The following is a 24,736-nucleotide window of genomic DNA, read 5'->3' as shown; positions in this document are numbered from 1 at the left end:
TTTCCCTGTTTAGATTGGGAAATTTTATTTTCCTTCAAGACTGCAGAAACGATGTAAGCAGCACGCTGTGTATCTTCTTCTCGGGAATCATTTTAAATCCACAGTAGGAGTTCATTCCAAGGACTGGTATCTACTGTTTCACATTTCAGGATCACAGTTTGCAAAATGAGGCTACAGAAGAACAGCAACAACTTCAATGTAGCTTGCCATCTGCGAGGTTCGTGCAGGCACGCAAAAGCATCCAATGATGTACCCTTGAAGTATCCAGGTTTGCAGCAGCAACAAGATTCTCAAATGGCCCTCATTGCCAAGAGAGTAACCCCCTCTCAGCTCTGCCTCAATGGTGCAAATATTTAGAAAAATTAGCGGTTCATCATGCATTCACAAAAGCGAGATCCAAACCACTTGTTGGAAGTGACAACACCATGCATCCATCACAGTTAAATAACTAAGAGGAACCCAGCCTCCTGAGTTACTCTCCAGTGATTCATTACATAGTAAATAATTATTCTATTTTTAAAAAAGGATAAAGCATTCTAAACATTCTTAAAAAAAGAAAGCCAGAAAGATCACAGATAAAAACATGCCGAACATAAGGAACGGCATGGGGGAGAATGCCTGATCTTGGCACGGGGGTCTTGTTTTCAGGTATTGATCCACGGTATCAGCCAGTGTGAACTTTTTGGGGTGGTAACCCAGTTGGTTCTGGGCCTTGTCAATTCGAAAAGTGTGTGTGACCATTATATTTCTGATCTGTGGGAAGAAAAAGACAAGGACATAAGCAGTTGATACTCTCCTACAAGAGAAAGCAGACAGGAATGGCAATTACTGCACCACAAAAGGGGGTAAATGGCCAACTGACCCCACAAGTCTTTTAATAGTCTTTAAATTACCTGCTTTTATTGACTGAGTTATAGAATGTGGATGTGTTGCCCACCTCTCCGGATCCACTCAGAGTGGCTTACAGCCAAAACATAACCAATACAGCAGAAACAAGTCAGAACATGCTGAAAAAGTGAGTGGAAGTGAACAAGACGCAATTTAACAAGGTTAAGCGCTGAGTTCTACATCTCCGTTACAAAAAATCAGAAACACACATACTGGACGGGGGCTACGCTTCTGGGTAGCAGTGTGTGTGAACAAGATCTTGAGGTATGGGTGGACTGTAAGTTGAATATGAGCAGCCAGTGGGATCCAGGGACAAAAAAAGGCAAATGCCATCTTGGGGTGTGTGGCGGAAGAGGCACCTGCCCTCAGCCCTGGCAACTGTGTGCAGCCATCTGAGGTTTGCAAGTTCCGCCGCTGCCCTACCACACCCCCTGGTGGGTGTAACCTTTCCTTAGTTTGCTGCCACCACTCACTGAATTTGTCACTGCTGTCTTAGAGGGACAGTGAGACCCCCTCTGGCTCAATCTCCTTGTTTGGAGGTGAAATCTCCAGTCTTTGGGGTGGTCCTGGAGAGTTGGCAACCCTAAAACAGGTCTCTCCTTTCTCTTCCCAGGGGTCCTTTTCTTTCTTGGTAATGTGCCAGGGAGAGAGGTAGTTAGGGAAGTGTGTACGGGTAGAGGGCCGCGTTTGTCTCCTGTTTTATTTGTGCCCTGTTGGTCCCCAGTATAAGCTTTCCCTTGCAGTGTGCCTTACCCAATCAATATCTGTGTTCCCTATTTATAATGTAAATAGTTTTAATAAATCCTTATATTTTTGGAATTAACTATTGGAGTTGTGCACAGGAAGGGGCAGATGGGTAGCAGTGTTGGTCTGAAGTAACATAATGAAGTTTATGTTTTGTGGCACCCTGAAGACCAATGCAGCTTCTTTCCGGTATAAGCTTCCATGTGCATACCCAGAATAAGATTTTGTTTGTCTGAAAGGTGCTGCTGGACTAGGGTTGCCAGGACTGACTCAAGAAATATCTGTGGACTTTGGGGGTGGAGCCAGGAGACTTTAGGGGTGGAGCCAGGAGCAAAGGTGTGACAAGCACAATTGAACTCTGAAGGGAGTTCTGGCCATCACATTTAAAGGGACAGCACACCTTTTAAATGCCTTCCCTCCATTTGGAAATAATGAAGGATAGGGACACCTTCTTTTGGGCCTCATAGAATTGGACCCCCTGGTCCAATCTTTTTGAAACTTGGGAGATGTTTTGAGGAGAGGCACCAGCAGCTATGCTGAAAATTTGGTGCGTCTACCTCAAAAAACAGGACCCTCCCCATCAATTCTCTATTATACCCTATGGGAATTGGTCTCCATAGAGTATAATGGAGTGCCCAGCAGACATTTTCCTCCCTCCACCCCTGCTTTCTGATGACCCTGAAGCAGGGAGGGGGCCTCAAAACCAACGGATCCCCTGCCCCCACCTGGGGATTGGCAACCCTACACTGGACTCAAACTTTGTTCCACAGGAAGGGCAGCACATATGAACCACTATAACAGGGGTACAGGTCTGCTGTACGCTACACCTCTGTTCCTTCTTCTCCCTCCCTCACTACTTCTGGATTCTTCTCTTTATTTATTAGACTTTTATACTGCCCTCCCCACAAGCGGGCTCAGGGCAGTGTACAACAGTTACCTATAAAATCCAATAAATAATTTGCAATCCTATAAATACCTAATACCCATATAGCACTGTAATACAGTTTTAGCCCCCTAATTTATTTGCACTCTTGGGGCGGGGGGAGCTTCCAGAACTTTAACTGTGTGATTTTCAGGTAAACAGTTCTCAGGGTGGCTTGAGATCATAGCTAAAGTCGCTTAGAATGATAGAGTTGAAAGGGACCTCTGGGGTCATCTAGTCCAACCCCCGGCGCAATGCAGGAAACTCACAAATACCTCCCCCTAAATTCACAGGATCTTCATTGCTGTCAGATGGCCATCTAGCCTCTGTTTAAAAATCTCCAAGGAAGGAGAGCCCACCACCTCCCGAGGAAGCCTGTTCCACTGAGGAACTGCTCTAAAAGTCAGGAAGTCCTTCCTAATGTTGAGCTGGAAACTCTTTGGATTTAATTTCAACCCATTGGCTCTGGTCCTACCTTCCACACCATCCTCTATAGGACAGCCCTTCAAGTACTTGAAGATGGTGATCATGTCACCTCTCAGCCGCCTCCTCTCCAGGCTAAACATCTCCAGCTCCTTCAACCTTTCCTCATAGGACTTGGTCTCCAGACACCTCACCATCTTTGTTGCCCTCCTCTGGACCTGTTCCAGCTTGTCTATATCCTTCTTAAAATGTGGTACCCAAAACTGAACACAATACTCCAGGTGAGGTCTTACCAGAGCAGAGTAAAGCGATACCATCACTTCACGTGATCTGGATGCTATACTTCTGTAATACAGCCCAAAATTGCATTTGCCTTTTTAGCCACCGCATCACACTTTTGGATTGGGAAATTCCTGGAGATTTTTTTTTTGGGGGGGAGCCTTGGGATGATGGGGCTTGGGATGGGGAGGGGCATCAGCAGGATAGAGAACAATGACAATAAATTCATCTATCTATCTATCATAGAGTCCACCGTCCTTAGCAGCCGTTTTCTCCAGGGGAACCAATCTCTGTAGCCTTGAGAACAGTTGTAATTTCAGGAGACCTCCAGGCCCCACCTGGAGGTTGGCAACCATAATGGCAGAGGATGAGGAAGAGCCAGTTAAGCTTCTTGCCCCCATTTTACCAATCCAGAATGGCCCTGGGGTGCTGTGTGACCCCCAATGGAGCTGAGTTCCTATATCTCTTGCTCTCTCTTCACACACACACACACACACAGAATACCTATGGCTGCCAACTGCCAGGAGGTGGCTGGAGATCTCCTGGGGTTACAACTGACCTCCCGGTAACCAACATCAGGTCCCCTGAAGAAAATGGTTGCTTTAGAAGGCGGACTCTGTGGCATTATACGCCTGCTGAAGTCCCTCCCCTCCCCTCTCCAAATCTCACCCTCCCCAGTCCCCACCCCCAAAATCTCCAGGAATTCCCCAACCCCTAATGAACTGCAACCAAATCTCTGATGTTGCCCATGTCATGTTGCTTCCAGGGACTGTTTTGATCTCTTCCCACTCGCAGGGATTATTTCCAAGGCTTTTGCAAGCAGCAAGTGAGCAACAGCTTGACTTGCCAACAGTGATGGATTTTTGGAGGCTAAAAAGGCACCTAAATATGTAACATACTACTGACGCTTTGAAGCATCGTCTGTCTTTGCAGACTGTGCTTTAGTGGAGCAAGATGGTGAAGAAAGAAACCTGTTCCTGCTCCGACAAGCTTTTGAAAGCGATGTTGTTACAAAGGCTGAGAACTGAAAAGAAAAACACACACAACTGAAGGAACCCATGACACGCCATCCTTCTGTCACCCTCATTGTAAGCAAGCGAACATCTGGGGGGGTCAAAACAGACAAAGAGCATGGGAGATCCAGGACTGGATCCTTCTGGCACCCTCTTCTCTCACACTCTCCTTGGGGGAAAGACACGGCAGAGCAGGAAAAACGCAACAACAAAAACAAAATACCTGCATGAAGAAAATTAGCATGTCAGGGAAAGGCTAGGCTAGAATTCTTCTCCCTGACACCCTTGCTTTCTACATGCATGGAGTGTGCACACGAGGAACATTAATGCATGTGAGCCCGCATTTGAAGCGATGCCAGTTTAAGCAATACCAGTGCAAGATACCTCAGTAAGAATGAGGCTCAGAACCATTCTACTAGGGGTGTCTGCAGCCTCAGCTCTGATTATTTCCTTCAGAGAGAAAACTTTTGCTATTAAACCAAGCAAGAATATATGGGGTATTTTTTTTTTACCTCAGTTCTGGTCATGATAGGTGTGAAGTTGAAAACTGGTTTAAGAAACAGGTGCAGATATTCCAGTAAGGCAGCTGCAAAAGACAATTTCCACAGTGGGTTTTACTTTCATTGATTCTCTTCCTTTATAGTTAAGAGTCCCAATTGCACCTCAAAGACCAGCAATATTTTGGGATTTGGGGATCCTGACCTGAATGGCCTAGGTTAGCTTTATCTCATCCAGTCTCGGGTCGGCGCTGGTTAGTGCTTGGAGGGGAGACCAGCAAGGAAGTCCAGAGGCAGGCAACAGCCAACCACCTCTGCTTGTCTCTTGCCTTGAAAACCCTGGGGGGCCGTTGTAAGTTGGCTGCAACTTGACGGCACTCTACACACGCACCAGCTCTCAGGAGTTCGAGCTCCTTCATTCAGGTATAACTTCTAGTTAAGGGTAGCCTTAGTAACAAGAGACAGATGTGATCCAGGCAGGTACAAACTGGGTGATTCCTACCCCTGGCGGGCTGTGAACATTTTTCAAGAGGAAAGTGAGGTTCCTGCAAACCAGTATCTGCCAAATACCTCAATAAACCCAAACTCACTTTATTGGTAGCTGTGAGACAACGGATGGAAAGCTGAAGGGCACAGGATCAGAATATCAAGTTGCCCAGACCACTGGTCCATTTTTTAAGGTTCCCAGCTCTGGGCGGGGAAATTCCTATTTGGGGTGGAGCCTGTTGAGGGTGGGGCTTGGGGAGGGGTCTCAGCCGGGTATGTGTAGAACGGGCTCCATCCTCCAAAGCAGCCATTTTATCCAGAGGTTTCAGCATACAATTAGAACAAGCAAAATGTATTGCTGAAAAGTTACAAATGATTCTCTGTAGTATTCAATTTTATACAAGTTTTGTACGCTTTCAAAATTTCAAATAACAAGAATACATAAGAAAGATTAATCACAGTCTCATATAGATATATCTGAGGAAGAATCTTTTGAATCGGGCAATAGTTACTTTTCAGCCAGGTAGGGTCTTCAATTTGAACCTAGGCCACAGTATATAGGGAGGGGGGAGCTTAGCCCTCCTTCCATGCATCATTTCCACAACTTGAAACCATCTCAGGGTCAGCCTCTCATTAACCAGTCCTAGCAGGGAATTTCTCACCCCCAGCCCCTATTTCCTGACCTCAAAGAATGAGGAGTGGGAAGAAAAAATGGGCTTCACACGCTCTAGGATTTCTCCAGTCTGTATGGTAAAGACCATAGAGACTAGAGGAAACAGCATAGACTAACACCCAGAAGTGACATCACAGCCTCTCTGAACTCTATCATATCCAGGCACTGCCCCTCAAATTTGCTGAGGCAGCGTTGGGATCCTATCTCAGGACACTGTTATTGGCCATGCTGAGGGAATTTATTCTCCTCACAGTCCCAGTTTGGATCAGACCACACCCCCTGCCCATGCTCTCAAGAATCCACTTTTAAAAACTGCAGGGAGCATTGAAACAGAGAACTTCCAATGCACTCTAGATTTCACCTTCCAGGATATGTCTCTGTAAATGGCTCACTGATATACCTGCAGTTGCCATTGATTGTTAAGTTTCTTTGGCTGTTTGGGATGCCTTTTGGAGGGCAGGGAATGAACCCACTGATGAGACTCCCGACTGCTAGCATGATAGGGATAATTCACCTTACTAAAAAAATAGGCAAAGTTTCCTCCCATTTTTGCAGGCATTGGGTAATACAGACATACAAAAAACTGCTCTAAATTTGAGAATTAAGAATTAAAACTGGTGCTAGCCCAAGCCGTAGTTACAGCTTGTGCCACCAAACCTTCTGAATCTGGGCCTCTGCAGGTTTGTTTTTTCAAGAAGAGAGTGCCCTTGTACCTGGGACCAATGAAGACCCCACAGTCAGAACATCCTTATGACTGAACAGAGAGGTTGAGTCAAAATTCCCACAGCAGCTTTCATCCCGCTGGCTCCAGAGAACAGCACATGCACCGAATGGTGGCCAGTTGAGGCACACCCCCTGCATGGAGTTTAGTTTACCTAAATACAAAATCCCAAAGGCAAAATCCCAAATACAACAAATGCTAATTTTACCTGCTGCATGAACAAAAAAAGCAGGAATGTGTATCTGCGGCTTCTTGTAGCCCAGTTTTTCAAACTGCGGGGATTAGAAAACAGGAGCAAATGTGAGAATGAAGCAAACCTGATTTTATGCCATTGGTCAGCATGCAAAGCAATTAGAACAGAAGTAGGGTGATGAGAGTGAAAGACCTGCTAAGCTATGAAGCCCACCTGCACCCAGGGGCCTTGGACAAACAACTGTCATGCCCTTGCCTACTTCACAGGGTTGCTGAGAGACCAGACTGTGCTTGGTGTGGGATTCCACACAGGCAGCTTGCCTCAAGACCAGCCACAAGGCTGCTGGCTAGATGGTGGCCCATGGGGTGGGGGGCATATTCTCTGAAACAAGGAGGACCTCTGTATGGTCAGGACAGTACAGCATGGTCCTGTGGTATTGATGTTAGTGGGTGGCACAGAAGCTCAATACTACTAGGGAGCCCTGTTCTAACCACTACCCTGTACTGTCATAATGGCCTCCTCCTCTCTCTCTCTCTCTCTCTCACACACACACGCATAAAGTATGTTTCCTCTGTTTTCTCAAGTACAATCTAACTTTTAAAAAGTCCTCCATACCAGTGGGGTTATCCATTCAGAAAAAATGACGTTCTCTCCATCATTTATATAATACGCCTGACCACTCTGAGGGAAAGAAAGGAGAGAGAAATTAACAACAAACAACACACAGGATCTAGAATGATGTATCTTCCTTTCTCTTTTCCCACCAACTTGTTTTTTTTAAACACATGCATAACGAAGTGATAAAAAACTTTTTTTTAAAAAAAAAAATTCCTTTTTCATTCGTATCAGAGTCTGAAAATGGGAGATTTCCCTTAAGATTGCCGTTTAAGAATTTTTAAGCTTCTTCTTGCAAGCATCTACAGGAACAGAAAGGAAATGCTTATTCTTTAGCAAATACTTCTAAAACTAGGTTCTACGACCAGTACACACTGGTTTAACAAACACAGTAATGTTCTTTTTTAAAGCAGGTGAGACAAGCGGGTATAATATAGTGGGTTCGGAGCATGGATGAGGTGAGCGATAACAAGGTCTTGATTGACTACAATGTGGCTGCACTGAAAAGACTGGAGAACAGGGCCTGCAGGGCCAACGATGGGTTGCCACGCAAGCACGTGATTGGGTCATTCAAACCAGCAGGGCCCCCGTGATTGGAGCAGGGCAGTATGGGTTTGGATCCTACTGCCTATTGTTCCCCAGTCCCCAAGCTCAGTCCTTCAGGCATCAATGAGCCAGGCAGGAACACCATTGATATCAATACTGACTCATATACATAACAGGGGGGACCCTCTTTAGGGCATAAATCAAGACAGGTAGCCATGTTAGTCTGTCTGTAGCAGTGTAAAAGAACAAGAGTCCAGTAGCACCTTAAAGACTAACAAAATTTGTGGCAGGGTGGAAGCTTTCATGAGTCACTGAAGAAGTGGGCAGCGACTCACACAAGCTCACGCCCTGCCACAATTTTTTTTTCATCTTTTAAGGTGCTATTGCTCTTTCTACTCTTTAGGGCAGTTGAATAAAATCTGGGCAGAACATCTGGTCCTCCTCTGTTTACAGCTTTGCATATAAAGACACACAACACATTTCCCATTTACATCGAAAACAACCCCTATAAGGTTACCAAAAAGTCTGCATGAACAGAAAAGTTTTCACTTGACACTTAAAACCTGGAAGGCAACTAAGCAAATAGGAGTGGGAGGAGGGCATTCCAAAGTCAAGGTGCCGCCCTAGAAAATGCCCTGCCTGAAGGACCATGGCAGAGGTCCCCAACCTTTTCAAGCCTGTGGGCACCTTTGGAAGTCTAACACAAGGTGGTACGCACAACTACAAAACGGCAGCTGCTGGCAGTAGAGCCCAACGCAGAAGGCCAGGGAGCACTCTCATAGTGCCTCTTCAACATTTCAAGCAGAAACTCTGTCAAGGACACAAAGGAATGCAGTGAAGCCCCTGGTGTCTTGGTGGCAGCTCTTGCACGGTTCTCTGATAGCCAATCAAAAGCTCTGTTAGGCAAAAGCCCCACACAACCCCGTCCACTTGGTGAGCACCAGGAAAGGTGTCAGCGGGTCCCCAGGTCCATGGGAATAAACATACCCTAAGTATTCTGGTGATGCCTTTAAAAACTGAGGCGTTCTACTTACAGCAATATAACCTCTCTCGGCAGTTAAAGCCATGGAGGCCAAGAGATGGCCTTGTACAAGGTTGTGAACGTGGACCCAGTTCATCAGAGTGTTGGGATTCCAAAATTCAAAGCTGAAGAGCTGTCTTTCAATGTTCTTCTGTGTAGAAGAATATATATGTTAAGGCGAGTTAGCTCTGTACTCGGGAGCACGGATGGACTTGGAGCAAAAGCAAAGATACAGGTCCTCACTTGCGACAAGAGCACATGCTCTGCTGATATCTATGCTCATGCACCTGAATGCGGACACAGCACCCCAGCTCTCTTGCCATGCTCAGGAATGCTGCTAGTCTAACATCCTTCATCACAGGGACAGAGCCTATGTATGTAGGGGAGGGGCTGTGGTTCAATACACAGCATTTCCAGCTAAAAGGACCAGGCAATAGATGATGTAGAAGACCTCCGCCTGACACCCTGGAGAGTTGCTGTCAGTCTGAGTAGACAAGGGGTGGTCAAAATGCAGCTTGAGAGCCACATGCGGCACTTTTACACATATTTTGCCAAAAAAATAATTCCCTAACCTTTCCTTATGCTGGTTTTATGAGTACTGTTACTCCCAGTTTTGTTTTTAAAGTCTTCTTCTAGCATGTTGAATAGTACATAATATGTACTGTGCAAAGATAGTATTAAGAGTTTTAATAAAAATGTGTGTGTAATATTTGTTCATGTCTTCACATTTATTCAATGTGGCTCTTATGTCAAGCAAGTTTGGCCACCCCTGGAGTAGACAATAGCAACATTGATGGATCAGTGGTCTGATTCAACATAAGGTAACTTCATGTTTGTTCATGTCTTGCTTGTGCTTAACATTTGAGCAAATGTGCATCAAAAAGGTGGGGCTTGTGTTCACAGTTGTGAGCAGGAGTGGGACCCAGACCACTAACTCCTTCTTGTGTATTAGGACTCTAATTTCCTCCCCCCCCCCCCCCCCCCTCGATTTTTCATTAGCTTTTCTGTTTGGGGGCTCAGTTTTAGGTTTTACTCCCATTTCCCCCTACATTATTTAATTTTTATATGAGCCAAGCAGCAAGTGAGGCAGATTATTTCCCCTCAAAGATATCCAGAATTATTCAGTTTTCCCTGCAGATGGCGGCATATGAAATTCTACAGCTGTGCAGGCAATATTTATGCAATTCAAGTTAACAAAATTGCTCATGAACCCTGGAACTCAGCTTCTAAGGCCGGGGTGGCCAAACTTGCTTAATGTAAGTGCCGCATAGAATAAATGCCAGATGTCTGAGGGAGGGAAGGAAGGAAGGAAGGAAGGAAGGAAGGAAGGAAGGAAGGAAGGAAGGAAGGAAGGAAGGAAGGAAGGAAGGAAGGAAGGAAGGAAGGAAGGAAGGAAGGAAGGAAGGAAGGAAGGAAGGAAGGCAGGCAAGTAGATGGGGAGGGAGAGATGGAAAGAAGTAGCTTTAAATGCATTTTTAAAACTGCTAGCTGGCTTGGCTTGGCAAATGCATTTAAAGAGACAAATGCCTTCTCCAAGTCAGCCAATGGTGGGTGGGGGCGTTGAGAGAGCCACACAATGTGTGTGAAAGAGCCACATGTGATTCCCATGCCGGAGTTTGGCCACCCCTGTTCTAAGGTTGGAAAAAACCCAGTTATAGCTGCTAGTGGGAAGTACGGTCAAGTTGCAGCTAGTTTATGGTGACCCCACAGGTTTCCCAAGGCAAGAGATGAGCAGAGACATTTTGCCATTGCCTGGTCTGGTCTTTCTTGGTGCTCTCCTATCCAAGTACTAACCAGGGCAGATCCTGCTTAGCTTCCCAGCTGTGATGAGAACAGGCTAGTCTGGTTGAGGCTAAGCTTTCTGGAGCTGTCACATATTTTCTATTCTTCAAAGTGCTTTTGTGGAGGATTCCCAGGAGATCCCCTGCTCCATCCAGGCAATGCCCCAGGCTGGGCTTCTCTCCAGCCAGGTCACTGTAACAGATGCCCTCTAATCTTACCAGCCTCAAAGAGCATGCAACAAAACCAAAGGCCAGCAAGTTCTGCTTAAAAATCCTGCTTGGTGGTGTAATCTGACATTATCCTGAACACCCTGTTGACACAAGTTAATTTTCACGTTCTGCTTACATAAGTTTTTAAAAAGTTTCTTTAACCATTCTGCCAGCAAAATACAATCACTTTAAAATACTCTTTGGAAGGGAGAACTGGCAGGTGTGGGAGAGATTGAGCACCCTTCTTGGCTGCCTGCCAAATCGGAATTAAAGGCCGCATGTTTGCAAAGATAACATTCTGTTTCATTCTCACAGCCATTTACCAATTTTCATTCATTCACATTTTATTTATATCCCGCCCTCCCCCCCCCCCCCCGATGGCCCGCAGAAGAATTTTAAAAATTCACTGGTTTTCTTGCAAGTGCAGCGCTATCATTAGGCAACATCTCTCCCAAAATGCACCCTTGTGAGCATACTTACAAAATACCCCTAGCCAGAATAAAGGTAAAACATTTGTAGTAGAAAAATAGAGGGGAACTGATTTGGTTTATTATCTGGTTTATAATCTGAATTAGCAGGAAAGATAAATCCAGTGTTCAGCTCTAGTACTCCATCATGGAGTTCACAAACAAATACCTACAGGGCTCCCAAACCACTACCTACAGCCATCCGTGGAAGGTGTCTCTGTTCCTCTGGCCCGTAGATGCCAGGTGGACGAATGACACATGTATGAAGTTTATCCCCTCCTAGGAGAAGAACAGAAAATATAATATTCAGACGGATAGCCATGTTGGTCTGAAGAAGTGTGCATGCACATGAAAGCTTCTACCCAGAATAAAACTTCGTTAGTCTTAAAGGTGCCACTGGACTCAAACTTTGCTCTAGAAAAAATAACAGAAATGATTCTGCTCAACAAAGGACTGGGCTGGATGATATGGCCGCAGGTTGCCCCCCAGCACATTATGGGGAAGGGGACAAGATGAAAGTCCTTTCCGATGTTACATTCACGTGCACGGGGAGTTCAGCCACTGTGCATCAGGAGCACTTGCTACCTGCAACACTCCTCATTGTTCCCAGAGTAATTAACACAGAAATAGTGCACAAAGATAAAGATTAATGTAGGAATTAATATACTTGATAGGAAAGAGGAGAGACAGAGATAGTTCCCTAATTACATCTCCAGCTGAGAGAGAGGGTAAGACTGAGTGTGGCATTTCCAAGAAGAAGGCAGAAAAAGAGTCGCAATCTGGAGACAGACAAGGAATGACACTAAACAGGAGAGAAGGTGCTGACCTCACTGTCCTACTTAAGTGTCTTCTTGCCCCCCCCCCGCCCCCACAGGGTCTTCTCTTCTTTGTACACCATGCATTGCCTTTCAAACTCTCCTTCCGAAGGTCTAGTGTACAAAGTCCACAAGATTAATCTTCTTATGTAGACTTTCAGACTTTTCTCAAGAAATTGGTTTGGGGAGTGCATCTGCAACCGTTTCTTCTGTAGGACAGTATTCCAACTCAACAAGCCCTTCTTCTTGCATGTTTCTTACTAGGTGATGCTTCAGACCCATGTGTTGAGTTCTTGAATTGATCTTCTCTGTCTTGTGCAAGTTTTATGCACCCTTGGTTGTCTTACAAAAGTCCTATTGGTTTGGGTTCCTCTATCCCAGAGGTGGCCAAACTTGCTTAACGTAAGAGTCACATAGAATAAACATCAGATATTTTAGAGACACAAGACATGAACATCAGATGTTTTAGAGCCGCAAGAAGGGAAGGAAGGGAGCGAGGGAGGGAGGGAGACATGAACAGCAGATGTTTGAGAGCAGGCAGGAAGGAAGGAAGGAAGGAAGGAAGGAAGGAAGGAAGGAAGGAAGGAAGGAAGGAAGGAAGGAAGGAAGGAAGGAAGGAAGGAAGGATCTCCTGGCCAGTCTGCATCCATATATCCCACTAATTTGGGATTGTCACTTGTTGGTAACTTTAGTTTCAGGTGAGCAGTGCCCTGCAGGTACTTAGCACTCTTAACGTGCTAGTAGACTCAAATACAACTGGTCTACTGCAGAGTAACACAGCTACCAAAAAAACTGTAGCTCTGGAGATAAACAAGTAAACTTCATTTTCAGCGAACTTTCAGTGCTTTAGCTTCTGCCAGGTTAAATGGCAAGGTACTTTTTGTTGTTTTTCTTTTTTTTTTTAGCAGAAACCCACTGATATATCTCAGACCCCACTGTACAAAAAAGATCAACCATCAAGGAAAATATCAACTGCCACAGAAGATATCTGTTAATGCAGGCAGAAGAACACAGAGAGTGGGCAGTCATAGCATTGTTTTGCTTGAGCCCATGTGCTTTGGTATTTAATTTCTAACATGAAGATTTATATTGGAAGAGGTAAGAATGCAGGGGGAAGAACCATTCGCTGCATTTTACAACTGTACACGTTCTCAAACTAGGGTTGCCAAGTCCAATTTAAGAAATATCTGTGGACTTTGGGGGTGGAGCCAAGATCAAGGCTGTGACAAACGTAATTGAACTCCAAAGGGAGTTCTGGCCATCACCTTTAAAGGGACGGCACACTTTTTCAATGCCTTCCTTCCATAGGAAATAATGAAGGATAGGGGCACCTTCTTTTGAGGCTCATAGAATTGGACCCCCTGGTCCAATCGTTTTGAAAATTGGGGAGTATTTTGGGGAGAGGCACTAGATGCTGTACTGAAAATCTGGTGCATCTACCTCAAAAAACAGCCCCCCTAGAGCCCCAGATACCTGTGGAACAATTTGCCATTATTTTCTATGGGGATAAATCTTCCTAGGGAATAATAGAGTTCCCAGCAGACATTTCCCTCCCCTCCCCCCCGCTTTCTGACGACCCTGAAGCGGAGGGAGGGCCTCCAAACAGGGGGATCCCCTGCCCCCACCTGGGGATTGGCAACCCTATCTCAAACATGGGTGTACCATTGTGCTAGGTGCCTGGGCTAGCCTGATGGAGCAGTGGCAAAAACAATGTGCAGGGCAAATGATGACATCGATTATGCTAATCCTTCCCAGGCTCTCCTCCCCATAATGGGAGGAGTGGGAGGGGTTCCAGTGTCCTGGCCCCACTGATGGACCTCCTGATGGCACCTGGGTTTTTTGGCCACTGTGTGACACAGATACCGTTTTCGCACACAGCTTACCTCACAGTCACAATCCTGTTCCCTCTGCAGCATCCGGTCAGATTTCCCACCATCTGTGCCGGAGTTACAGGAAGTGCTTTTGCGTAGCAAAACGTAAACCGCTAAAACCCAGTTTACGTTTGCTACGCAGAAGCTGCGGCACTTCCTGTAACTCCGGCGCAGATGGTGGGAAATCCGACCGGATGCTGCGGAGGGAACAGGATTGTGACTGTGAGGTAAGCTGTGTGCAAAAACGGTAAGAGTGTTGGACTGGATGGGCCATTGGCCTGATCCAACATGGCTTCTCTAATGTTCTTATGTGCCTCCCCCACGTTCTGTGAAAAAGGGAACTTTGCACAGGCCCAGATGCTTTCTCCTCTTTATTATTTCAATGCAACCATTTCAGGACTGGGCCCTCACGTGGAAAATAGGGAGTTTCTATTTTCTAGACATCATAATTGAAAGTTTGTCATGCGACACACAAAATAATAATAATTCTGGAAGTACCTTTAAGTGGTGTCCCATTAGCAGCCAGTATCATCTGATCAGCAATTGCTTTGGTTCTGGAATAATGGTCGGTGTGCTAAAAAAGAGACAAAATGTCGCTGTTCAATACTAACCCACCTAGAGCTGTGGTCATCCAACCAAGACGGTGAGAAATACCTTCTCCAGTGGAAAATACGGCACTGTTTCCTCATCACCTTCTTCAATGGGGTTCCCTCCAAATACAACATTCACTGAACTGGTATATATCAGTCTGGAAATGTTCCTTTGAAGGCAAACTGTATGGAAAAGACAAAGGAATCTGCAGAGAAAGCTTACACCCAGATTTAAACTTTTTTGGTCTTAAAGGTGCCACTAGACTCAAACTTTGAGCGTTTTCGCACTGGCCTTAATCGGGAGCGACGTCCCTCTTCACCGTGCAGCGTCTGCGCGTATTTCGCACTAATTGCTCCGCAGAACCCGGAAGAGCCGCAAAGTCCCGAGCCGCGGGACTTTGTGGCTCTTCCGGGTTCTGCGGAGCAATTAGTGCGAAATCCGCGCAGACGCTGCGCGGTGAAGAGGGACGTCGCTCCCGATTAAGGTCAGTGCGAAAACGCTCTTTGTTTAGCTGCTTCAGACCAACATGGCTACCCCACCTGAATCTATCTGGAGAGGGGAATTATCAAGAAATCTATGGGGTCTGAAAACGCATGTGATTTCATGTCCTGCTAAGAGCAGCTGGGCTGTGAAGAGGAAGCCAGCCCACCCCCACCCCCCCATTCAAACCAAAACAATTATATTTTTCTTTCCACTTAACTACATTCAAAAGGGCAATCCTTTCTCAAGTAGCAACAAAGTCCTCTGTGTCCAATGTAAACTTACATGGGCATCCCTTCCAATTTCACTCTGAAAATGATCACCTTGAGGGCAGGGTTGACGATGCCAGGTTGGGAAACTGTTGGGATATTTTGGAGGTGAAGCCTGGGGAGGGTTAGGGGAGGGAAGAGATCTCAGTGGGGAACAATGCCACAGAGTACCCCCTCCAAAACTGTCATTTTCTCCAGAGAAAACTGTCATCTTCCCCCAAAAAATAGTGCTTGAGACTTTGGTGTCCATTTTTGAAAGATATGGCCTTGTTGAAAAAGTGATTAAGAAACAGCTTCACTGGTCTACAGTACCCATTAGAAGCTCAAAATAGATCCATGCCATCTTTATGGGACAATAGGAAACTCCATAATGATTGAATGAAACACTGTAATCGTCAAGCATTTATGCAATATTCAAGTACTGTATTTAAACCTATACAGGATTTTGATACAAATACTTTCTGTCTGCTCTTTGAAGGACTGAGAAGACATTTGTCTTGAAACTTTGATTAACCCAGGAATTGTATTGTGCACTTTGAGAGCCTGTTCTAATCTGAACTTTATATATTCCTGGAGAATTTGAATGTTCCAGGAATTGCATCATGCCGCACTTCAAGTAAGATGTGGACAGAATGGAGTGGGTACAGAGGAGGCCTAGGAGTAAAGGCTGTGGGACTTGATTATGTTCATTCTGAAGAAGAGGAGGTGGAGGGGGGATGTGATTGCTCTCTTGAAGTATCTGATGGGCTGTCACTTAGAATCATAGAATCATAGAGTTGGAAGGGATCTCCAGGGTCATCTAGTCCAACCTCCTGCACAGTGCAGGAAACTCACAAACACTTCCCCCTAAATTCACAGGATCTTCATTGCTGTCAGATGGCCATCTAGTCTCTGTTTAAAAACCTCCCGAGGAAGCCTGTTCCACTGAGGAACCACTCTAACAATCAGGAAGTTCTTCCTAATGTTGAGCCGGAAACTCTTTTGATTTAATTTCAACCCGTTGGTTCTGGTCCTATCTTCTAGGGCCACAGAAAACAACTCCACACCATCTTCTAGATGACAGCCCTTCAAGTACTTGACGATGGTGATCCTATCACCTCTCAGCCGCCTCCTCTCCAGCTCCTTCAACCTTTCCTCGTAGGACTTAGAGGAGGGCAGGGAGCTGTTCTTGTTGGCAGCAGAGGAGAGGACTCACAAGAATGGGTTGAAATTAAGGGTGGGAAGGTATCTGCTGGATGTTAGGAAAAACTTTTTTACAGAAAGAATTGTTCAACAGTCGAATCAGGTACCCAGGGAGGTGAGCTCCCCTCCCTGGTAGTCTTGAAGGATCAGCTGAACAAACCCTTGTCAGGGATGCTGTAGGCTGATCCTGCATTAAGCAGGGGGTTGGACTAGATGGCCTGCATGGCCCCTTCTAACTCTTATGATTATATTCTATGATTCTACTTTAAGAGACTGCCTTGTTGCGGATCGGTGTGTATTTAGAACAATAAGAATGACTGCACTTCAGTGTGGATGATGTATTGTCGTCTAATTGTAAGAAAATAACACCCAAGTGACTTTCTAATTGTGTTAGTTAATTTATCCACAGTGATCTGTTTGTACTCCAGTCCCACCTGGAGATTGGCAACCCTGCCCGAAGATAGGCACTTTGTCTCTCCATTAATTTCTCGGCAATAGGCAATTAGGGTAATAGATGCCGATCCCTCCCACTCGCTCCGTTTCCCTGCTGTGTTAAAGGGTCCGTGAAAGAGGGGAGAGATTTGGTTGCAGCCCCTTTAACTATTGCCCTCCCACCACCTGCCCCTCTGGTCAGAGATTGTCCACAAGGTTGTATCTTGGCAAGCCAAGAAGCATGCTCCAAAATCCCAGGACTCCCTGCCATATCGCAAAGGATGCTGGGTGCAACTAAGAATCCTGGGCCTCCTCTTCTGAACAGAATGCAGCTCCACTGAAACCCCCCTGAAGCGTATTTCTCTCTACAGTCACCTGTCAGCTTGCTTTGGCCACTCTTCCCCCCTCCAAGGACAGAATTATTTAGCATGTTATTAGGGTTTTTGTAAGACCTGCCAGAAGATCAAGCTACATACCCTTGATGACTGTTTTTGTCCCTCCAACGTTTATGGATTCAATCAGCTCTTTACTTTGTAGCTAGAAAGGAAAAGGGATCACATTGGAATAATTGTTCATGAGCAATTTGTATTCGCTACTCAAGGGCTGCAAAAAGCTGAAGTCTCGATTCTCTGGTCGGAATCAGAACTGCATTGGAGTAGAAAGGGGAAAGATGGTATCTCTTGGCGTAGTGTCAGACTAGGACCTGGGACAAATGAATCCCCTGTTCAGTCTTGGAAGCCAGCTGTGTGACCACGGGCCCATCACAAGCTCTTAGCCTAACCTACCCTTGTTGTTGTAAGCACTGAGTGGAAGACAAGGGAATGAGGTGGAAGAGCTGCTTTGGGTCCCCGATCAGGGAGAAAAATGGGATAGAAATCTAGTGGGAAATGACGTATGCCAAAAGCTGCAAAATGCCAATCCTACCTGTCACGCAGCAGGGGAAGAGCCTTCTGCTGGCTGCCACCACTGTGTGGGAAGGCTCAGAGCACCCCCAAACCCCAGTATCTTCCCTGTTAGCAAGTACCTTTTAACTGTGACTGAAGAGACATGAGGACCCAGGCAGTTTTAACAACAAGAAGTTTAATATAAGTGCTCTAGAACAACAAGTGGGTAGTAAAGGGGAGTAGAAAAGGGGAAGATGGTATCTCTTGGCGTAGTGTCAGACTAGGACCTGGGACAAATGAATCCCCTGTTCAGCCTTGGCAGTCAGCTGGATGACCATGGGCCCATCACAAGCTCTTAGCCTAACCTACCCTAGTTGCTGTAAGGATTGAGTGGAAGACAGGGGAATGAGGTGGAAGACACACACATATATTGGCCACTGTGTGACACAGCGTGTTGGACTGGATGGGCGATTGGCCTGATCCAACATGGCTTCTCTTATGTTCTTAAAACATTTAGTGCAACACTGAAATAAGAAACAGTAAAAAAAAAGAAAAAGGTAGTCCCCTGTGCAAGCACCAGTCATTTCCGACTCTGGGATGACATTGCATCACAACGTTTTCACTGCAGATTTTTTACGGGGTGGTTTGCCCTTGCCTTCCCCAGTCATCTACACTTTCCCCCCAGCAAGCTGGGGACTCATTTGATCGACCTCGGAGGGATGGAAGGCTGAGTCAACCTGGAGCCGGCTACCTGAATCCAGCTTCCACTGGGATCAAACTCAGATCATGAGCAGAGTGCTCCGACTGCAGTACTGCAGCTTTACCACTCTGTGCCACGGGGCTCTAAGAAACAGTAAAGGCTGATGTAAACACATGTTCCCTTCTCTAAGTCAAACCAGTTCACTCACCCTTTCTGGACGAGGGATCTCTCTACAGCTGCAACATTCTCCAGTCCAGCCTCAGCAAAGAGAACAACTTCTCATTCCAGCCAAGCCTATTTATGCTTTCCTACCAGGTTGCCCCCCCAGCGCCCCCAAAGGCTAGTATTCCCTCCAAAACTCTGCTGCCCAATTAGAAGGACAGAGGGAATCCTGGAAGATGTAGGCCCCTGTATCTACTCCGAGGCAGGCTTCTCCTTGCCTTCTAGGCCACACCTTCCTTCTCTCCCTCCCTTCGTCTAATTGTTCCCGCAGCTCCGCATCTCAGGATTGGGCACTTGGGGAAGCAGCTACCTCCTCTCACACTTAGTTCCAGGGTCTGAAAGTGGTTGATCCTTTCACCTTGTGCAGCCTGATCTGGTCATGCCATCACTCTAGCTGCCAGAGTCTCCTCCAGCCCAGCCACCCTGGATCACATGAGGCTGCAAGGATGGTAGGAGAGGAGCTCGCTGCTGGTGCCATGGTGCTCTGGGCTCCCTCTCCCTCCTGGCTAACCATGAGGCACGCAGGCTGGTTGCGATAAGCATGGTCATCGCTGGTCTGGTCATCCCAAGGCTCCCTTCGCCTCCCAATGAAGGGGAGAGGGACTGAGAGGGAGTGAGTAGGGCACATTTGTAAGCAGGCATTGCCCGAAGCCCTCCATGGCGACAAGCCTGCTTACCCAGCAAGGCGATATCTTCAGTTATAAGCCCTAGCTGCCTTAATCAGGCACCTACTGTCTTTATCCATCAAGGAAAAGAAAGAACAGCCCTTCAGCTTCAGAAGCAAAAAATAATTCTTAGCCTTAGTATTTAGGTCTTCCCAAATCCCCCGCCTGCGCAGGGGACCCCCGATTTGGAGCCTCCTCCCCGCCCCGCTCGCCAAAAATCTGGAAAGCGGGGGGAGGGAGAGGGAATGGCGGCCCTTCCCACCCAGTCCCGATCCCAGCAGCTTCTCGTCGCCCCTTCCCTTCCCACCGATCCCCGATGCTTCTCCTTGTCCCTTCCCTTTCCACCCCAGATTGCAGCAGCTTCTCCTTGCCCTTCCCTTCCCACCCAGCCCGGATCACAGCAGCCCTGTTCTTCCGTTTTCCCAGGCTGCTTCCCGCCCCCAGTCAGCTGGCTGGTGGGGGGGGGGGAAGCCCCGCCCTGCCCGAAAAGGACCATGTGCCTTTGCACCTCCGGAGGCTTGATTGAAAGGCTTCAATTTGGGATGGTGTGTCTGTGTTGCTGTGAAGAAGCTGGCAGCAACTCGTGAGTAGAGAGAGGCCAATCCCCTGCATCAGGTTTGCCAGAAAGGGGGAGGAGGGGGGAGGAGAGGGAAACGTCTTCATTATTCCCTATGTGGAGATCGATTCTCATAGGGTATAATGGGGAATTGATCTGGAGGTTTCGGGGGCTCTGGGGGAGCTGTTTTTTGAGGTAGAGGCACCAAATTTTCAATATAGTATCTAGTGCCTCTCCCCAAAGTACCCCCCAAGTTTCAAAACGATTGGACCAGGGGGTCCAATTCTATGAGCCCCAAAAGAAGGTGCCCCTATCCATTATTTCCTATGGAAGGAAGACATTTAAAAAGGTGTGCTGTCCCTTTAAATGTGATGGCCAGAACTCTCTTGGAGTTCAATTATGCTAGTCACACCCTTGTTCCTGGCTCTGCCCCCAATGTCTCCTGGCTCCACCCCCAAAGTCCCCAGATATTTCTTGAATTGGACTTGGCAACCCTATTATTATTAGATTCACAGGTATGGTATAGCCAGGAATCCCTCTCATGTAGCACTGCACTAAAAAGGCCTCACACAGCAGCAGCTTGCTTCTGCGAGTGGGCTAGCAGTAATACCAAGTTATACGGAGCCAACTGTCAATTTAAACTAAAAGAGTTCTTTATTAGGGAACTCCATTCTAGGTAGTGGAGATGAGAGAGAGAAACAGGATCTATTTTAACTACCTGGATGGATGCAGATGGAGATTGCATCCACGGTGCCAAAGATGGAGAGCATTTTCATTCTTTGTGTGTGCAAGAGACAGAAGGTGTTAAGCTGGAAGGAAGGAGGTCTTGACCCTAAGAACTGCATTTTACTTCAAAGGACAGTGTCAGATAACAGGAAGGAAAGGATACCCTGTGTCCTGACCCCCTCTATCTATCTAAACCTGTGGTGCGACCTCTGAAGACTGAGACAGGATACAGTGTACGCTCCTCCACTTCTAACACTTAGCTTGAAAGCTCTGAGCCATGCTCTGGCTTCCAATGACTTGTGGTATTCAGCTCTGAGAAATACATCTGAGACACAAGGAGGGACTCAAATTATCCTATGTATAAACTGACATAGGGGATGGTCAAAAGATTTTGAGGTCAGCCTCATACAGTAACTGGGATGCTATTTTAGAATGGAACACCCGAATTGCACCAGGGATATATCTTCCTCCCCTGTTGAGATATTGCTCCAGTAGCAGGCTTAATCTTATTCAGAGCAAACATACACTTGTGAGACTGGAGAGGTTTGAAGAAAAAATCAATCCCCAGGTAGTAGAAATTCCTGACTTTGCTATAGTCCAGGGGTGGCCAATGGTAGCTCTCCAGATGTTTTTTGTCTACAACTCCCATCAGCCATGCTGGCTGGGGCTGATGGGAGTTGTTGGTAAAAAACATCTGGAGAGCTACCATTGGCCGCCCCTGCTATAGCCCATTTGTGTGTGTGTGATTCACCGAGCAGGATGTTGACTTACTTGCTCTGATCCTGACATGCCGTATGATGCGACATGGAACACACAGTCCACCCCTTCACAGGCTTTGAACACAGTCTCATAATCTCTCACATCCCCCTGCAGTGGACACCACAGCAAAGAGTTACAAGAATATTTATCATGGTATCTCTTTAGAATGATTACAGAATATTAATAGCCAGTTCACGTGCCATGCAAGTACTCACAACAGAAACATAGAGCTGGAAAGAATACCAAGGGTCATCTAGTCCAGCCCTCTGCACAATGGTGCAAATTCACAGCTACCTCCCCCCGACTCCCCCAGTGATCCCTGCCCTATGCCCAGAGTACTGCAGGATTTCTTACAACACAATGTATTAAACCTCCCAGAGACAGAAGGGGGCAACCATCCTGCATCTTCTCCCATCCCTTCTTTTTTCTGTATGTGGGGTGAGTTCCCACACTGCTTTTATTACCACCCTGGAAAGCTTTCTGACAGAGTGGTTCCTCCATGGAAAAGGCTTCCTCGGGAGATGGTGGGCTCTCCTTCCTTGGAGGTTTTTAAACAGGGGCTAGATGGCCATCTGACAGCAATGCTGATTCTGTGAATTAGCTAGATCATGAGAAGGAGGGCAGGAAGGGTTGCATCAGTACTTAGTTCTTGTGACCCTTTCTTACACACCCAGGGAAATGCTGATTGAAACTTTGGGGACAGTCAGCAGTTTTCCTCCAGTTTGGCAAGGAATCCTGGAGGTCTTTGCCATCTTCTGGGCATGGATGGGTCACTTGGGATGTATATGTGTGAGGGAGGTATTTGTGAAGTTCCTGCACTGTGCAGGGGGTTGGACTAGATTACCTTGGAGGTCCCTCCCAACTCTATTATTCTATCAGGAACAAAAATTGGAGATGGGGGAAGCAACATTGTGCAATGTCGCAACATCACTTGCAATTGTACCCACTGACATCACAATAGTGTAGGAATTTTCTAAATATCCATGGTAGATTCTGGGGATTTCTAGAGTGTCTCAATGTTACTTTCATATCGTGATATGGCTTCCTGCCCCCCCATTTTTGCTCCTACTGGAGCCCAGGAAATGGCAACCCTACTTCAATCCCGATTTGAATTGGCACTTTACCTGGAAAAATACTGCCCGCTTGGGAACTTTCCATCTAGGTTTTTGTCTGTCAAACAAAACAACATTGATTTCTTCACTGGTGAGGGCACAGCCCAGGTGATAGCCAAAGTAGCCCCCTCCTCCAGTTATTAATGCTTTAGCCATTTTCTTCTGAAGTGGCCCAATGTGCCCATTAAGTCTACAATCTGAGGCCTGAGTGCAGTGAGGCACCACTCCATTGGACCTGGTTCGAATCATGTCTCCAGACTGAGACACCATTTGAGAACTCTTCCAGGGCCTTGTTCCCTGCAATTCTGATATGGTACACAGCAAATCTCCATCCACAGTCGCAAAGCCAGTCTATCTCTTAGCCTGTGGAAGGGGCATAGAAATGACAGCTGATTAATTTTGCTAACAGTCAGCACACCAACAAACTGTTCAGGAGCAGATCTTTGTACCAGTTACAGCATATTAACTGTGTAGACAAAACTAGACAAGTAGAAATGATAAATACATACTTATATAGCATGTTGCCAGAACACAAAGGAATTACCATTATCTAATGTGGCAGATTGTCTTACATAAAACAAAAAAATTCAAACTGAACATTTTGAGCAAGTAAAACTTTGCCTCAAAAATATTTTAGTCCTTCCAAAGGAGAAAACATCTAAGATTTTTTTTTCTTTCCCAGTTAGGGTTGTCAATCCCCAGGTGTGGGCAGGAGATCCCCCGGTTTGGAGGCCCTCCCCCCGCTTCAGGGTCGTTAGAAAGAGGGGGGAGGGGAGGGAAATGTCTGCTGGGAACTCTATTATTCCCTAAAGAGATTTATTCCTATAGAAAATCATGGAGAATTGATCCACGGGTATCTGGGGCTCTGGGGGGGCTGTTTTTGGGGGTAGAGGCACCAGATTTTCAGTATAGCATCTAGTACCTCTCCCCAAAATACCCCCCAAGTTTCAAAAAGATTGGACCAGGGGGTCCAATTCTATGAGCCCCAAAAGAAGGTGCCCCTATCCTTCATTATTTCCTATGGAAGGAAGGAACTGAAAAGGTGTGCCATCCCTTTAAATGTGATGGCCAGAACCCCCTTTGGAGTTCAATTATGCTTGTCACAGCCTTGATCTTGGCTCCACCCCTAATGTCTCCTGGCTCCACCCCCAAAGTCTCCTGGCTCCACCCCCAAAGTCCCCAGATATTTCTTGAATTGAACTTGGCAACCCTATTCCCAGCGTTGTGTTGCCAAATTGTCAATGGAAAAAATTGAAAAATCACCCAGGGACTGAGAAGGGGACATCACAATCCCCACCCCAGCATTTACGTTTCTAAACAGAAGTCCAATAGCACAACACACATTCCAGTAAAAACGTTTGTTAATAAATGCTGCTAGTTTTCAAAGTGCCACTGAACTGTTTTGTTTTGTTACAATAGACTAACACAGCTATCCCACTGGAACTCCTTATTTCTACCCAGGATCCACCTTGTCGCCCAAAAGAGGCTGGTCTTCCAGTTTAATCAGTACATTAACCAGTACATTATACTGGCCTAGCTTCTCAAGAGATGTTGGGGTTTCATATCATGGGATCATGAGCAATTAAAGAATCAGTTTATTGAGCAGTAATATGGTGAGGTTGAGGCTCAGAACATGTTTCCGGGTTCTCTTGCCTCCTCCAGACAGCACTCCCTAGTGCCACCATGACCCTCCCACAAACCACCCACCCCCTTTCTCATATCACTAAGTCCAAACCCAGTTAGGCTTACCAGCCTTCAAGTTTGGGGCTGAGAGCTCCAACTATTACAACTGATCTCCAGTCCAGACCACACAAATAAGTTCCTCTGGAGAAAATTAGTGCTTTGGAGGATGGACTCTATGGTATCATGAGGTCAGTCCCTCTTCAAACCCCGCCCTCCCAGGGTCCACCCCCAGATCTCCAATAATTTCCCATCCTGGATCTGGAAACTCTAAAGATGAGTAGAGATCTAAAGCCATGGAGACCACCTAGGG

General features: G+C 46.4%; 1 protein-coding gene across 1 annotated transcript; it reads right to left on the bottom strand.

The window, feature by feature from the left end:
- LOC132588205 (putative short-chain dehydrogenase/reductase family 42E member 2) lies at positions 1-23,034 on the bottom strand. Its single transcript, XM_060260556.1, has 11 exons — positions 22,756-23,034; positions 21,644-21,739; positions 17,596-17,656; positions 14,820-14,938; positions 14,664-14,739; positions 11,676-11,758; positions 9,035-9,172; positions 7,455-7,520; positions 6,855-6,918; positions 4,782-4,855; positions 1-753 (listed from the first exon to the last, which is right to left on the bottom strand). The coding sequence occupies exons 1-11, from the start codon at positions 23,011-23,013 to the stop codon at positions 547-549; spliced, it is 1,242 nt and encodes a 413-aa protein (XP_060116539.1). The 5' UTR covers positions 23,014-23,034; the 3' UTR covers positions 1-546.
- Between the last annotated feature and the right edge of the window lie 1,702 nt (positions 23,035-24,736).

The sequence above is a fragment of the Heteronotia binoei genome, chromosome 20 (genome assembly GCF_032191835.1).
Source record: "Heteronotia binoei isolate CCM8104 ecotype False Entrance Well chromosome 20, APGP_CSIRO_Hbin_v1, whole genome shotgun sequence".
In the NCBI taxonomy this organism is placed as follows: Eukaryota; Metazoa; Chordata; class Lepidosauria; order Squamata; family Gekkonidae; genus Heteronotia; species Heteronotia binoei.
Note: the sequence above shows the minus strand (reverse complement) of the source record. Positions and strands in the feature narration are given on the sequence as shown.